Source organism: Cetorhinus maximus, chromosome 20 (assembly GCF_964194155.1).
Source record: "Cetorhinus maximus chromosome 20, sCetMax3.hap1.1, whole genome shotgun sequence".
NCBI lineage: Eukaryota > Metazoa > Chordata > Chondrichthyes > Lamniformes > Cetorhinidae > Cetorhinus > Cetorhinus maximus.
Window position 1 is genome coordinate 71,784,356 of NC_135898.1, and position 13,070 is coordinate 71,797,425.

Below are 13,070 nucleotides of genomic sequence, written 5' to 3' on the forward strand. Positions count from 1 at the left end.
GCAGTGGCAGTGCGCTAGCAAAGGCTGATGCAGCTACAAAGAGCCATGCATTGATCCAAACAGACCATACACAACGGGCACTTTCAAGCAATAAGAGTGACCATCCGGTATCCTGTCAGAAGCATGTACATGAGGTGACTGACAAACCAGAAAATTCTGATAATGTGCATGATGTGCATGATGTGACGAAGAGCGGTGAACACATGTTTCATACCGTCAAACTTGTGGAAAACTTAAATGCTGTCACACCACCTGAAGTGTTTGCTAAGGTTCAAATTAACTGTCTTAAGGAAGTTGGCAACTACTTGTTGTTGGCCAAGGTTGGCACAGGGGCAAGTGCCAACATACTACCTCTGCAGATCCTTAAAGACATGTATCCACAGACATGGAAGACCATGGTGAAACCTACTACTGTGAAACTTTCAGCATACAATGGTTCACTTATTCCATGTGCAGGGTCCATAGTCCTGGAGTGCAAATACAATCAATCCTCCTGGGTGCTGCAGTTATTCTACATTGTGGAGGCCAAACGACTGGCTATCGCAGCTCTACCGGCATTGCATGACCTCACACTCGTGACAATCCATGGAATTAGTCAGACATCACAAGGCAGATCAACCCCAGGAATTACTCCTATCACCTCGGTTCATGACCCAACATTGAAATATCCAGAATGTTTCAACAAAAATTGGCAGTTTCAAGGGAGCTGCAATAGTACGCTTGTAGGAGAATGCAAGTCTGTCAATTGATCTGGTACAGTTTGTGCAACGCAAGTGCCAGCAGCTACAAAAAGAAACAGTGAAGGATTCCACACTACAGAAACTGGAAAATTATCACTGAAGGGTGGCCTGATTCAATTCAGCATGACCATGAACACATGAAACCGTTTTGGCCTAGGCATCTCCCAGGGAGTCATTTTTTAGGGCAGACAGGTCATCCTATTGGAATTTTTGCGACCTGATCTTCTTCAACAACTTCATCACTCGCTCATGGGCATAGATCAGACGAGGAGTCTCGCAAGGGCGACAGGGCAGAATAATATGGTGGGTGGTGGTGGGGGGGGGGGGGGGGGTCGGTCGGACAGCATGCCCGCCCCAAAAGCCATGTTGGCATGAAGCCAACATGCTGCATGCCAAACCACCCCACAGCCATAAAGCACTGCAGGGCGGATTAACGAGCGCCAAGTGAGACTTCTGCCCCTCAATGAGGAGGAAGTCCCAGCCTCTGGAGCTGCCAGACAATCGGATTGGCCAGCAGCTCCATCAATTCTGGCAGCACCAGGAATGCATCAGTAGCCATTGGCGGAACTGCAGAGGAAGAAGAAGACCAGGCCCATGAATCCTTGGAGCAGATACATGTGGAATCTTGGGCTAGGAGAGTTAGGGTAGGTTAGGGGGAGGGGCGGGGGATGGCGTGGAGTGAAGGGGGTGGGTTTAAGGGAGGGAGTGGGTAGGAAGAAAGGAGGAGCGGGGGGGTGGTGGGTGTTTGACCTATGGGGGCCACCCGGTGATTGGTAAAGGGTAGCCCCCGAAGACCGACTTCGTTCTCTCCTTCCTTTCCACCCGTTATATATTTCAGTGAAAAAAATCGGGCTACCCTCTCCGACCAGGCTGCCCATGACAAACATTTTATGGATGGACAGTGTATTGTCAGAGTCAATTGGCTTGAACAAGTCTAATTGACACTTGATTATTCATTTAAATATGGCGAATGGGCTGCCAGTTTCAGCGCCTGTCCACCCCCTGTATTATGGGGGTGAGCTCAGGGGGTGGGGGGAAAGGTGGGGTGGGGGGAAAGGTGGGGTGGGCGCCCACCCTATTTTTCATGCCCCCACCCCTCCACAGGAAGTACACATGCAGGGGGCACGTAAATTTTAGCCCATAGTCTATTGGCCGGGTATTAACAGTGACATTGAAGTCATCATCTAGCAGGGTGAGCTATGTCAAAAGCATATGTCAAGTCAGCACAAAGAGCCACTATTCCACATGAAGTTCCTCCCCATCCTTGCATCTGACCTCTTTCACGTCCATGACACTAACTTCATCATCGTCGTGGGCTACTTTACCAAGTACCCCATTATTCAACAATTGCACAATACGTCAAGCACAACTATCACACACACGCTAAATGCTACTTTCGGTTTATTTGGTATGCCTAGATAGATCATTGTGGCAATGGTCTGCAATTTATTGGTAAGCTATTTCAGGATATGTGTGAGAAGTGGAATATCAATCACACTACTTCTTCTTCTCATTACCCTAGATCTAGTGACTTAGCTGAATGAATGATTCACACAATGAAATCCCTAATTCTCAAATATAGGCAGACCAGTATCTACGCATTGCAATGTTACATCTGAGAGTGACACCTTTAAGTGCAACCATTGCATCACCAGCAGAGCTCATGTTTGGCAAACCAGTGCGTATCAATGTACCTACTTTTACCCATTCTACTTTCTCAGAAACTAGAGAGCAACTTTTAAAACTGCAAGAGAAGATGACCAACATGCACAATAAAAATGCAGGTACAAAATTGCCAAGTTTACAGGTGGGACAACAAGTTCATATCCAGGATCCCACAGAAGGTATGTGACAACCAGCCGAGATGACAAGAATTTGTTCAGAACCAAAGTCCTATAAAGTCATTATGCACAAATGCGCAACAGTGAGGGGCAACTGAGGACAAATCAGATCCATTCCAGCTCCTCAAACATCGTGCAGTCCTATTGTATCAAGGACAAGATCCCAAATGGAACCGGGAACAACATCCAAGGATGACAATCCCACAGATCACAGTAAGCAATTAAAGAAACCTCCAGACAAGGTTACCATTACAAGATCTGGGTGTACTAGTAGATTATCTCTACACTTTAGAAACTCACAGATTCACCAGTCTTATAGATTTATGTAATGGTAACTAAGCTTGAACATTTATTGTAAATAGTTCTACTTCTTTGGAAGGGGGGAAAATATCCTTAAAAAGAAAAGGGAATGTTGTAATATGCCTTTAAGCAATTGCAGCATGCCATCTCTAGAAGGGAAGTGTGCCATGTGATCCAGTCTCAGTTTCACTTTTGCTTGTGAGCAGAACATAGCATGGCTCTGATGTCTTCAAACTTTATATGTATACCTGTTCTCATGTGCCTAGTCTTAATAAATGAACCCACACCATGTTTATGCAACCCCTTATGAGTGATTGGTGCCTTTATATAATTATAAAAACACAACATTCCCTTCACCTTTCTCTGTTCCAGAGAAATAATATACATTTTTTTCAAAACTTTATCATAACTTTCTCCATTCATTCATTCCAGGTATCATCCTCGGGAATCTTCGCTGTCCCTTTTCCATAGCTTTAATATTGTTCCTACAAATGAATTCCCTGAACAGTGCACAATATATTGAGTGTACGATACAGAAACAGGCCTTTGCACCTAACTGATGTATGATGGCGTTTATGTTCCACACGAGCCTCCCCCCTGTCGACGACATCAAACACTATCAGCACATCTCCCTAATCCTTTGTCCCTCATGTGCTTACCTAGCTTCTTCTTAAATGCTTCAACTACATCCTAATTAATGTCTTCTACAGAATCACCATCACATCCTTGTTTCTTTGTTCAATGTCTTTCTGTGTAAAACCCAGAACTTCACTTGCCTTGTAATGGCCTTTTCTACCTGTATTATATCTGTTTGGAATTGCACCCTTGATTTCTCTAGGGGTATAGAGCCACAACACCATTGTGTTAAGCATTGAATTTATGGAACTCAGATTAACCAGTCAGGTCTTACCTTTCTTAACAACGTAACAACTTCCTTTGTCCAGGTAGAGGAGTATTGCACACTCACTGTACTGAATAATTGAATGAGAGATTCAACTGTAACACTGGAATGGATGTCATATGGCCTCTAGTGGAAGAAGACAAAACTATCATCATCAAACTAGCAGTATGACCAACAGAAAGTAACTAAAAGTGGACAAATTGCAGAGGACTGTACCCATCCTCGAAGAAGTTCATATGCAGTGACTCCCAGTGACCACCAATCCACTTCAAAAGAGTATCCAGTACCACCATTGACAAAGGAATGAAAAATCTCAGGAGCTACAAACAACAGAGAAATTAATTTGAGTAACAGAATCAATTTACTTTGTCATCCAAACTTCTAATTAAACAGTAAATATCACTGCATGCAAATAACATAAGGCATGCATGGAGAAATACTGCGTAAACTTTTAAGTAACTGCAATTTGCAGAATATGCCAGCCTTGGTAGATACTCCTTAGGAATCCAGTCAATTACTGGTTAAAAAAATCATTCGAAAACTCCTCTGCTTAATTCTAACAGGAATGAAGTAGTTTCTACTATTTCATTTTGTTACAATTGTATTTGTAGCTTGTAGCAGTTTAGTGCATTACTAATGTAGGAAATGTATAAATTTGCAGAAGGTGCCTATGGAAGCATTATGTTAAATATAACATGGGCAGTATTTATTTATATGGGGGAAATATGACTTTTGATATTGAGCGATGTTGCAAGGTCAGTAGGAACTTGCTTCTCTGTCACAAAACAGTGTAGTAACAGCTCTGTAACTACTACCTTTGCTTTTATCCATTCAAGCTTTATCTGGCCTAAAAGTGCTTGTTGCTGATGCTTGCAAAGTTGAAATCATGGTACAATATTAGTAACAAAATATATTAGCATATTCCTCAGTCCATTATCTCAACAAAGACACTAACCCATTTAAAATGAATAAATGAAATCAAGTTAAATTGTTCTCTGTTCTGCCATTGGCACTCCCCTGTGCATACAATTCACTTAACCAAAAAATATGATGAAGGAAAGCCAGTGAAATAGCTCAAATTGGGCTCTGACTGGTAAGGCAGGATTAAAACCTTGCATTTAAAGCATTGTAAGGTAAAGAATGGTGCCTAGGTTACAACAAACACCGATAATTAAAAGCCAGGAACCTGCTCGCTGACCATTTGTACTGGCACTGAGGACACATCCTTGAGTTTGCAAGTCATAAAAACATGAATTACAATTTGTGCACCAGATTTTATGGTAATGTTTATGCTTCAAATTGGAATTTATAGACACTGGACCAAAAGTTCGATAAGGCATGATAATGAGTTTGGGGGTCACGACATACAGTTAACCTGCACTCTGCTGTCTGCTTATTTCCTATTCATCCATTCATCGACCCGAAATGTCAATTCTAATTCTCCTTCCACAGGAGAATTAGAAGCAGGAGTAAGCCACTCGGCCCCTCAAGCCTGCACCGCCAATTAGTAAGATCATGGCTGATTCGGACTCGAAACGTTAACTGTGTTCCTCTCCGCAGATGCTGCCAGACCTGCTGAGTTTTTCCAGGTATTTTTGTTTTTGTTTTGGATTTCCAGCATCCGCAGTTTTTTGCTTTTATATTTTAACCTCGACTCCACAGTCCTGCCTACCCCTGATAACCTTTCATCCCTTTGCTTATCAAGAATTTATCTAGCTCTGCCTTAAAGATATTCAAAGAGTCTGCTTCCACTGCCTTTTGGGTTAGAGAGTTCCAAAGACTCACGACCCTCTGAGAGAAAACAATTTTTCTTATCTCAGTCTTAAATAGGCAAACTGTTATTTTTAAACAGTTTGTTTTACTTTCTTAACATGTTGGAAGCGGGTGTGGGCTGGAGCCTGGTAGACAGTAGGTGAGGGCTGGAGCATGGTAGAGAGTGGGTGTGGGCTGGAGGCTGGTAGAGAGTGGGTGTGGGCTGGAGCCTGGTAGAGAGTGGGTGTGGGCTGGAACCTGGTAGAGAGTGGGTGTGGGCTGGAGTCTGGTAGAGAGTGGGTGCGGGGTGGAGCCTGGTAGAGAGTGGGTGTGGGCTGGAGCCTGGTAGAGAGTGGGTGCGGGGTGGAGCCTGGTAGAGAGTGTGTGTGGGCTGGAGCCTGGTAGAGAGTGGGTGTGGGCTGAAACCTGGTAGAGAGTGGGTGTGGGCTGGAGTCTGGTAGAGAGTGGGTGTGGGGTGGAGCCTGGTAGAGAGTGGGTGTGGGCTGCAGCCTGGTAGAGAGTGGGTATGGGCTGGAGTCTGGTAAAGAGTGGGTGTGGGGTGGAGCCTGGTAGAGAGTGGGTGTGGGCTAGAGCCTTGTAGAGAGTGGGTATGGGCTGGAGTCTGGTAGAGAGTGGGTGTGGGATGGAGCCTGGTAGAGAGTGGGTGCGGGGTGGAGCCTGATAGAGAGTGGGTGTGGGCTGGAGCCTGGTAGAGAGTGGGTGTGGGGTGCAGTCTGGTAGAGAGTGGGTGCGGGGTGGAGCCTGGTAGAGAGTGGGTGTGGGATGGAGCCTGGTAGAGAGTGGGTGTGGGCTGCAGCCTGGTAGAGAGTGGGTGCGGGGTGGAGCCTGGTAGAGAGTGGGTGTGGGCTGGAATCTGGTAAAGAGTGGGTGCAGGGTGGAGAGAGTGGGAAACCGCTAGTTGGGATTTCCCCATATGCTGCAAAGTTTGAACTCTACAGTGCACGAGTGAGGTCACAGACAGGTTCCTTGTCTGGAAACCAGCCTGGTTGGCAGAATTCTGGCAGGAAGTCGGAATCAGAGGCTGGGTGTGGGGTGGGGGGCACAGGGGGAGGAGATCAGAGACCTAAGGGTGAGAGGGGTGTCGCAGCCATGGGTGGGCTGGGTTGGGCCGGGGTAGAATCAGAGACCTCATGGGAGAGTTCAGAAGGAATTAGGGCTAAGGGAATGTCCTTTCACAGTGGGTTGGTGAGACAGATTATCTGGATTCAGCCACTCAGTGGAAACGCTCTTGCCTCCTAGATTCAAGGTCCTTATCCTCCTTTAAGCAGCCAGTTTCCTGAGGCCCAGGAAACCCAGCCATCCAGGGTTAAATTTCCAAAGGTGCATAAGAATGAGGCACACAGCCTCATTAAACTGTTTAAATTGCCAGCCCACTTCCAGGGATTGGTTGTCTGTCCACCCCAGCCCATCCTGCCTCCGTTAAAACCAAAGGTGGGTGGAGTCAGGGTTCAGAGACTTAACACTTTTTAACCTCTCACCAAAACTCGCCCCCGTTCTTTAAGATTAAAATTCTCACTTGCGAGCCAAGTCTCCAGCTTTAATGCAATACTTTGGGATTCTTTTTCTTTTGTGAACTTGTTTTAAGCTTTATAAGGTCACAGGGAAGAAACTAACAAGCCATACAATGACTGTTGGATTTTGTTAACCTGTGTTCGAATTGGTTAATGTTGGGCTTCCTGTAATACAAACCCAGCACTGGGGCTTGATGGAGCAGTATAAAAATACATTAACACATGCATGTCACATTAAGGTGTTTAAAATTAGGATGAAGTAGATGGGAAAAATCAAATTCTGCTGGCAGGAGAGTTGATAACCAGAGGACTAATATGGAAGATAATCAGCAAAAATTCCAGGGAGGAAATTAGAATATCTTTGTTTATTTCCAAATCAGTGAGTTGTTATGATCCAGAATGCACTGCCTGAAAGGGCAGTGGAAGCTGACTCAATAGCAACTTTCAAAAAGATTTGGATATATATTTATGAAGGAAAAAACATCAGAACTATGGAGAACCAGCAGAGGTGTGAGACTTATTGGCAGCTCTTTCAGAGAGTTGACCTAGGCATGACAGTCCGAATAGACTCTTGCTATTCTGTTTTATTCTATGATGAAGATATAGCTTTCCCTATTTGCTATATTTCCAATACTAGAGTGAAGCACGGAGCAGAGATTACACTGAAAAGAGCAGCATTAGTTTAGGTTACTTTCCTATTTTAGTCCATCGCTGGGATCTGGTCATCTGATTGCCTCCTCTCCAGGGGAATCATGCACAGGAAGGATCCAGAAGAGGGATCATAATTGGAAAAGGGAAAATAAATAAAATAAAACTCCTATAATTTACATATTTTTTACAATTCTTACCCATGTACGGCTTTGTTCCAGCTAGAGCTGTTGCTCTTTCTCCATCTTTAATAATTGTTGCTATGTTGAAATCTGTCAGATGCGCATGTCCTGAAAGAATGGGCGTGTTTAATTACAGAGACATCAGACAATGTAAAGACCAGAAAAGAAAATCAATTCTCATACTTTGCTTAATATTCACTGACAGCTGAAAAACATAACAGAGATAAATCCATTAAATATGTCATTAGTAAGGAAACTGCATATGTCGCTGGCTGCAAGTGCAAATTAGCATCTGTTTTCTAACCTTGTTCATCAAGAAGAATGTTGTCAGGCTTGACGTCCCTGGAAAAGAAGTAAAGATAAATCCACAACTGAAGAACTGAAGACCATTTAGTATGGTCCACACTGTCTACATTTCCTTATTATTAATATCCTTTAGTTCAGTCTGCCACTTCCTTGTCGCATTCTCAGAAACATCATTGACATTCATGATCTCATTTATCTACATTTAATCCAATGTATTTCAACTAATGCATTATCACTAATAAATAGAACATTCTTTTGGAAGTGTACACTACCACCAGGTCACCCACCCCAGGGGAGAAAATACAATGGATGCAATGTTTTGCTGCCATTGTGTCAAGCTATAATATTCCCAATCATACTTGGATGGGTGTATTATATGCCAGACCTCCCTTCTGGTAGGGAGTCCTAGCATGGCGGGGAGTTGGCAGGTCAGTCTTCCTTCTCTGGCTGCCTAGGTTACTTGGGTTTACCAGGGCAACTGTGAATGAAATTCAGCCCAATAGTCTTGAGGTCACTGTCAATACTTGATGCGCTTTAGTAAACAATTATCTCATAGAAAAATGTATCTTGTAATCACATTCTGCTATTCCCATGATCAATATCGCACTTGCTTATAAGAATGCAAGAAACAAAATCTCTACAAACCATTGTCAATTGTAGATAATGTCAAGCCCATTCCATCTACAGACTACTATCAGCAATATCAAAATTGTTTTTTGCACTAAAGGATTTGAATTGTCCAATAATACAAATTAAACAACTTAAGTTGTCCATTTGTAATTTGCCTTGAATGAGCTCTGACCATTTTGCTTATTTTCTTGAATTCTCTCTGATTCCTGATGTACAGTAGTCAACTAAAATGCTGAATATCTATTCTTTCTTGTAATGTACAATATTCAATTCTGACTATCACAAAGTTTCATTATATTTATTTTATATCTATTCCATTTCCAGAGTAAATTATCCCACTGTACAATATACGTCATTACACATTTAACTAATATTTTAAGAAGTAGTGCCTGATTTACAGAAAATTGATTCACTAAAGGTCATATAGATATGTAATTTTTTAAAAAATCCACTGCACACAAGCAAGTGGGAAGCTATATGAATAGAGATTTATACTGCTAAGACAGATCTAGGTCAAAGCTATGTACAGAAGCCCTTTGTTAGAGATATTCAGCAAGCAGAGAAGAAAATGGTAATGATTATAATTACTATTTCACTGTCAATTGTTATTTCAATACCTGAAACAGCTGATACTGTAATATAAAAGGACTCAAAATTGTTTTAGACAGTAAGCGGAATGGCATATAAAACTAAATCAATGCCACTTTTACCAACAGTTACCTGTGGATAATATGTTGGCTCCGTAAATAGTCTAAGGCCAAGGCCATCTCACAGATATAAAGTTTCATTGCATCCTCCGTAAACTGGACATTTTGCTGAAGGTGATAGCGAAGATCTCCACCTAAAAGAAGGTCAACCACCATGAACATATCTTCTTCATCCTGAAAGGAGTACCTAAAACATAGGTCCAAAATAATTATAGGAGCACAATTTTCAACAAAGAAATTATTCTGCAACACATTTTTTGGGCAGGATTTAAAATTATTGTTACAGCAATAATAACCTTCAGCTGAACATCATGCATTTTTACACCAATTATATATCCCTAGGTACATTCCTAGGAAGTAAAATCTTATTTTTAAATTGAATAGGAATTTAAGCTACAACATTGGCATCTACCCGACAATGTGGAAAATTGCCCAGGTATAATATGCCCTGTCCACAAATAGCTGGACAAATCTGATTCAGACAATTACCGCCCCAGCAGTCTACTCTCAATCATCAGCAAAGTGATGGCAGATGTCGTCAAGTGCTCTCCAGTGGCACTTACTCAACAATAACCTGCTCAATAGTGCTTGTGGCTCAGTTCATAGCACCCTCGCCTTTGAATCAGAGGGTTGTGGGTTCATGTCCCACTCCTGGAAACCAAGAACTGTGATTGCACTCGAAAGAGTTGCAATCTGTGACTGTTGATAACTCGAAAGAGTTTCCTCCAGGACTAATTGGTTCAAGACCTTATTACAACCTTGGTCCAAACATGGACAAAAAAGCTGAATTCCAGAGGTGAAGCGAGAATATCTGACTGCCCTTGACATCAATCTCATAACAGACCAAGATAAAAGCAAAACACTGTGGATACTGGAAATCTGCAATAAAAACAGAAAATGCTGGAAAAACTCAGTGGTATCTGTGGAGAGAGAAAGAGAACTCTGTTTCTGTTTCTGCCCTAGCGAAATGATAGTGAATGTGAATCAGGGGGGAAATTTTCCACTGGTTGGATTCATACCCAGCATAAAGGGAGATGGTTGTAGTTGTTGGACACCAATAAGTTCAGCCCCAGGACATTGCTGCAGGAGTTCCTCAGGGTAGTGTCCTATAGGCCCAACCATTTTCAGCTGCTTCATCGATGACTTTCTGTCCAATATAAGGTCAGGTGTGGGGATGTTCGCTGATGATTGTACGATATTCAGTGAAAGTCACAATTTCTCAGATACTGAAGCAGTTCATGCCTGCATGCAGCAGAAACTAGACAAAGTTCAGACTTGTGTTGGTAAGTGGCAAGTAACATTCATGTCATACAAGTGCCAGGCAAAGACCATCTCCAGTAAGAGAGAATCTAACCATCTCTCCTTGACATTCAATGATATTATCATCACTGAATCCGCCACTATTGACATCCTGGGGGTTACCATTGACCAGAAACTGAACTGCACCAGCCACATAAATACTGTGGCTACAAGAACAGGTCAGAGACTGGAAATCCTGTGGCAAGTAATTCACCTCCACACTCCCCAAAGCCTGTCCACTATCTACAAGGCGCAAGTCAGGAGTGTAATGGGATTCTCTCCAATTGCCTGGATGAGTGCAGCTTCAACATCACTCAAGAAGTTCAACACCATCCAGGAAAAAGCAGCTCGCTTGATCAGCACCCCATCCACCACCTTAAGCATCCACTCTTTCCACTACCAATGAAAGTGGTAGCAGTATGTAACATTTACAAAGATATACTCAGCAACTTGCCAAGGGTTTTTGACTGCACCTTCCAAACCCCTGACACCTATCACCTAGAAAGGTAAGGGTAGCAGACGATTGGGAACACTGATACCTGCAAGATCCACTCTAAGCCTGACTTGGAACTATATCGCGATTCCTTCATTATTGCTATGTCAAAATTCTGGAACTCCCTCCCTAAAAGCGCTATGGGCATTCCTACACCACATGGACTGCAGGGGTTCAAAAAAGCGACTCATTGACATCTATTCAAGAGCAATTAGGGAAAGACAATAAATGCTGGCCCTTGTCAGTGACGTTCACATCCCATGAATGAATTAAAACTAGAACTAGAGATATCATTTAATAGCTCTAGAATTCAATTACACCTTTTAACAATTGAGTCATAGAAGCCAAAATCCCTGGATAATTGGGGGTGGTACATCTTCTACCTGTGCCTTCTAAGTCCTTGGAGCAATTGTGGGTTTCCACTGCAGGGTTACTAAGAGCACAAAGATGTAGTAATTAAAGGTAATTGATCTCAGAGGGATCGATTGCCTTCTGACTACAGCCCCTTTGCTGCCTGTCCGGGCAAACAATTTTGTGTCTGAAGTGACCTTTCCAGCCCATCTCAGGCTTCGGGACCCCTCTCTCAGAGCAACTGCTTGCCACTTTGATTTTTGGCACTTAATCAGGTCAGGTGTCTCTGTGACAACTACACAGTTATGATCTTCCACTCTATGGCATTTGGTAACTTAATGTCCTGCCCCATTCTGTCAGGCGATTGGGATCACAGCAATTTCAGGCCCTTACTCTCCCTTTTCACAAGAATTGTTAACTTTCATCAATTACTAGTGGTGTCCTATCTATTAGTTACACACTGCTTAACTGCAGACTAAATTGGATTCATGCAGTTTCAAACTATACACAAAATTGCAAACCTTTTTATCCACTTAGATACCTCACCTTTCTGCTATTTATGTATTAAAATGTTCACGTATTAAAATAGACTTGTTATCATTAAGAAGGTATTTCATCAGCAGCACTCCTTTTACTTAGGAAAATGTGATTAACAATTGGGTAACAAAAATGGCAAAATAATCTCATCAATTTAACAATTACGTGTACAACAATAACTTTATAAATAAAGCCAACATGAATTTAGAAGAGGAAATTCTCCCTGAAAAACCTCAATTTTTTGACTTCATTTTAGATAAAATAGCTCGATGACGCAGTTTAGTTTAATTTTAAGAAGGTTTTGGGCAATGAAAATGTTATGAAAAACATAACTAAACTAAGGTACTCAAGAGTCTAAGGTAGCACATGGGACTGCAGAAAAAAAAAGTTAAAAATAAGAAACAGATGAGCTATGAGAAGGGTAATCCCGGGCTGAGATTTCGATTGACAGGAGTTCCACATGCATCTGTGTTTGAACCTGTTTCTAAAATGAAACAGCGTGCAGATATCAAGCTGGTCAAACTAACTGATAACACAAACATAGATAGAGCAGAAGAGACACAAAAAGGCAAAAGGATTTATATCATTCACTCAGTTAGGCAGAGAGATAGCAAATAAAAGTCAACACTGATAAATGGCATAAATTAGACATAGATGAAAAACAGTGGGGCTTAATCGGTACAATGAATGGAATTGTATTCGTATAGGAAAACATAGAAAAGAATCTGGAACCAATGGTAGACAGGTCAATATCAACATCTAGACAGTGTTGTAAATCAATTAAGAAATCTAATGGATTAATAGGATATATTAGGAGAACAGTACAATATAAAACAAATGTGACTCTGCCA

General features: G+C 42.2%; 1 protein-coding gene across 3 annotated transcripts in view; it reads right to left on the bottom strand.

The window, feature by feature from the left end:
- Positions 1–13,070, bottom strand: part of stk32c (serine/threonine kinase 32C) — a 358,713-nt gene that overhangs the window by 64,807 nt on the left and 280,836 nt on the right. For all 3 annotated transcript variants that reach the window (XM_078564913.1, XM_078564912.1, XM_078564915.1), the window contains exons 4-8: positions 9,553–9,726; positions 8,201–8,238; positions 7,915–8,004; positions 3,999–4,102; positions 3,792–3,908 (exon numbers count right to left, since the gene is read on the bottom strand). In XM_078564913.1, coding sequence (XP_078421039.1) covers positions 3,792–3,908; positions 3,999–4,102; positions 7,915–8,004; positions 8,201–8,238; positions 9,553–9,726 — 523 coding nt within the window. The remainder of the gene's footprint in view (positions 1–3,791; positions 3,909–3,998; positions 4,103–7,914; positions 8,005–8,200; positions 8,239–9,552; positions 9,727–13,070) is intronic.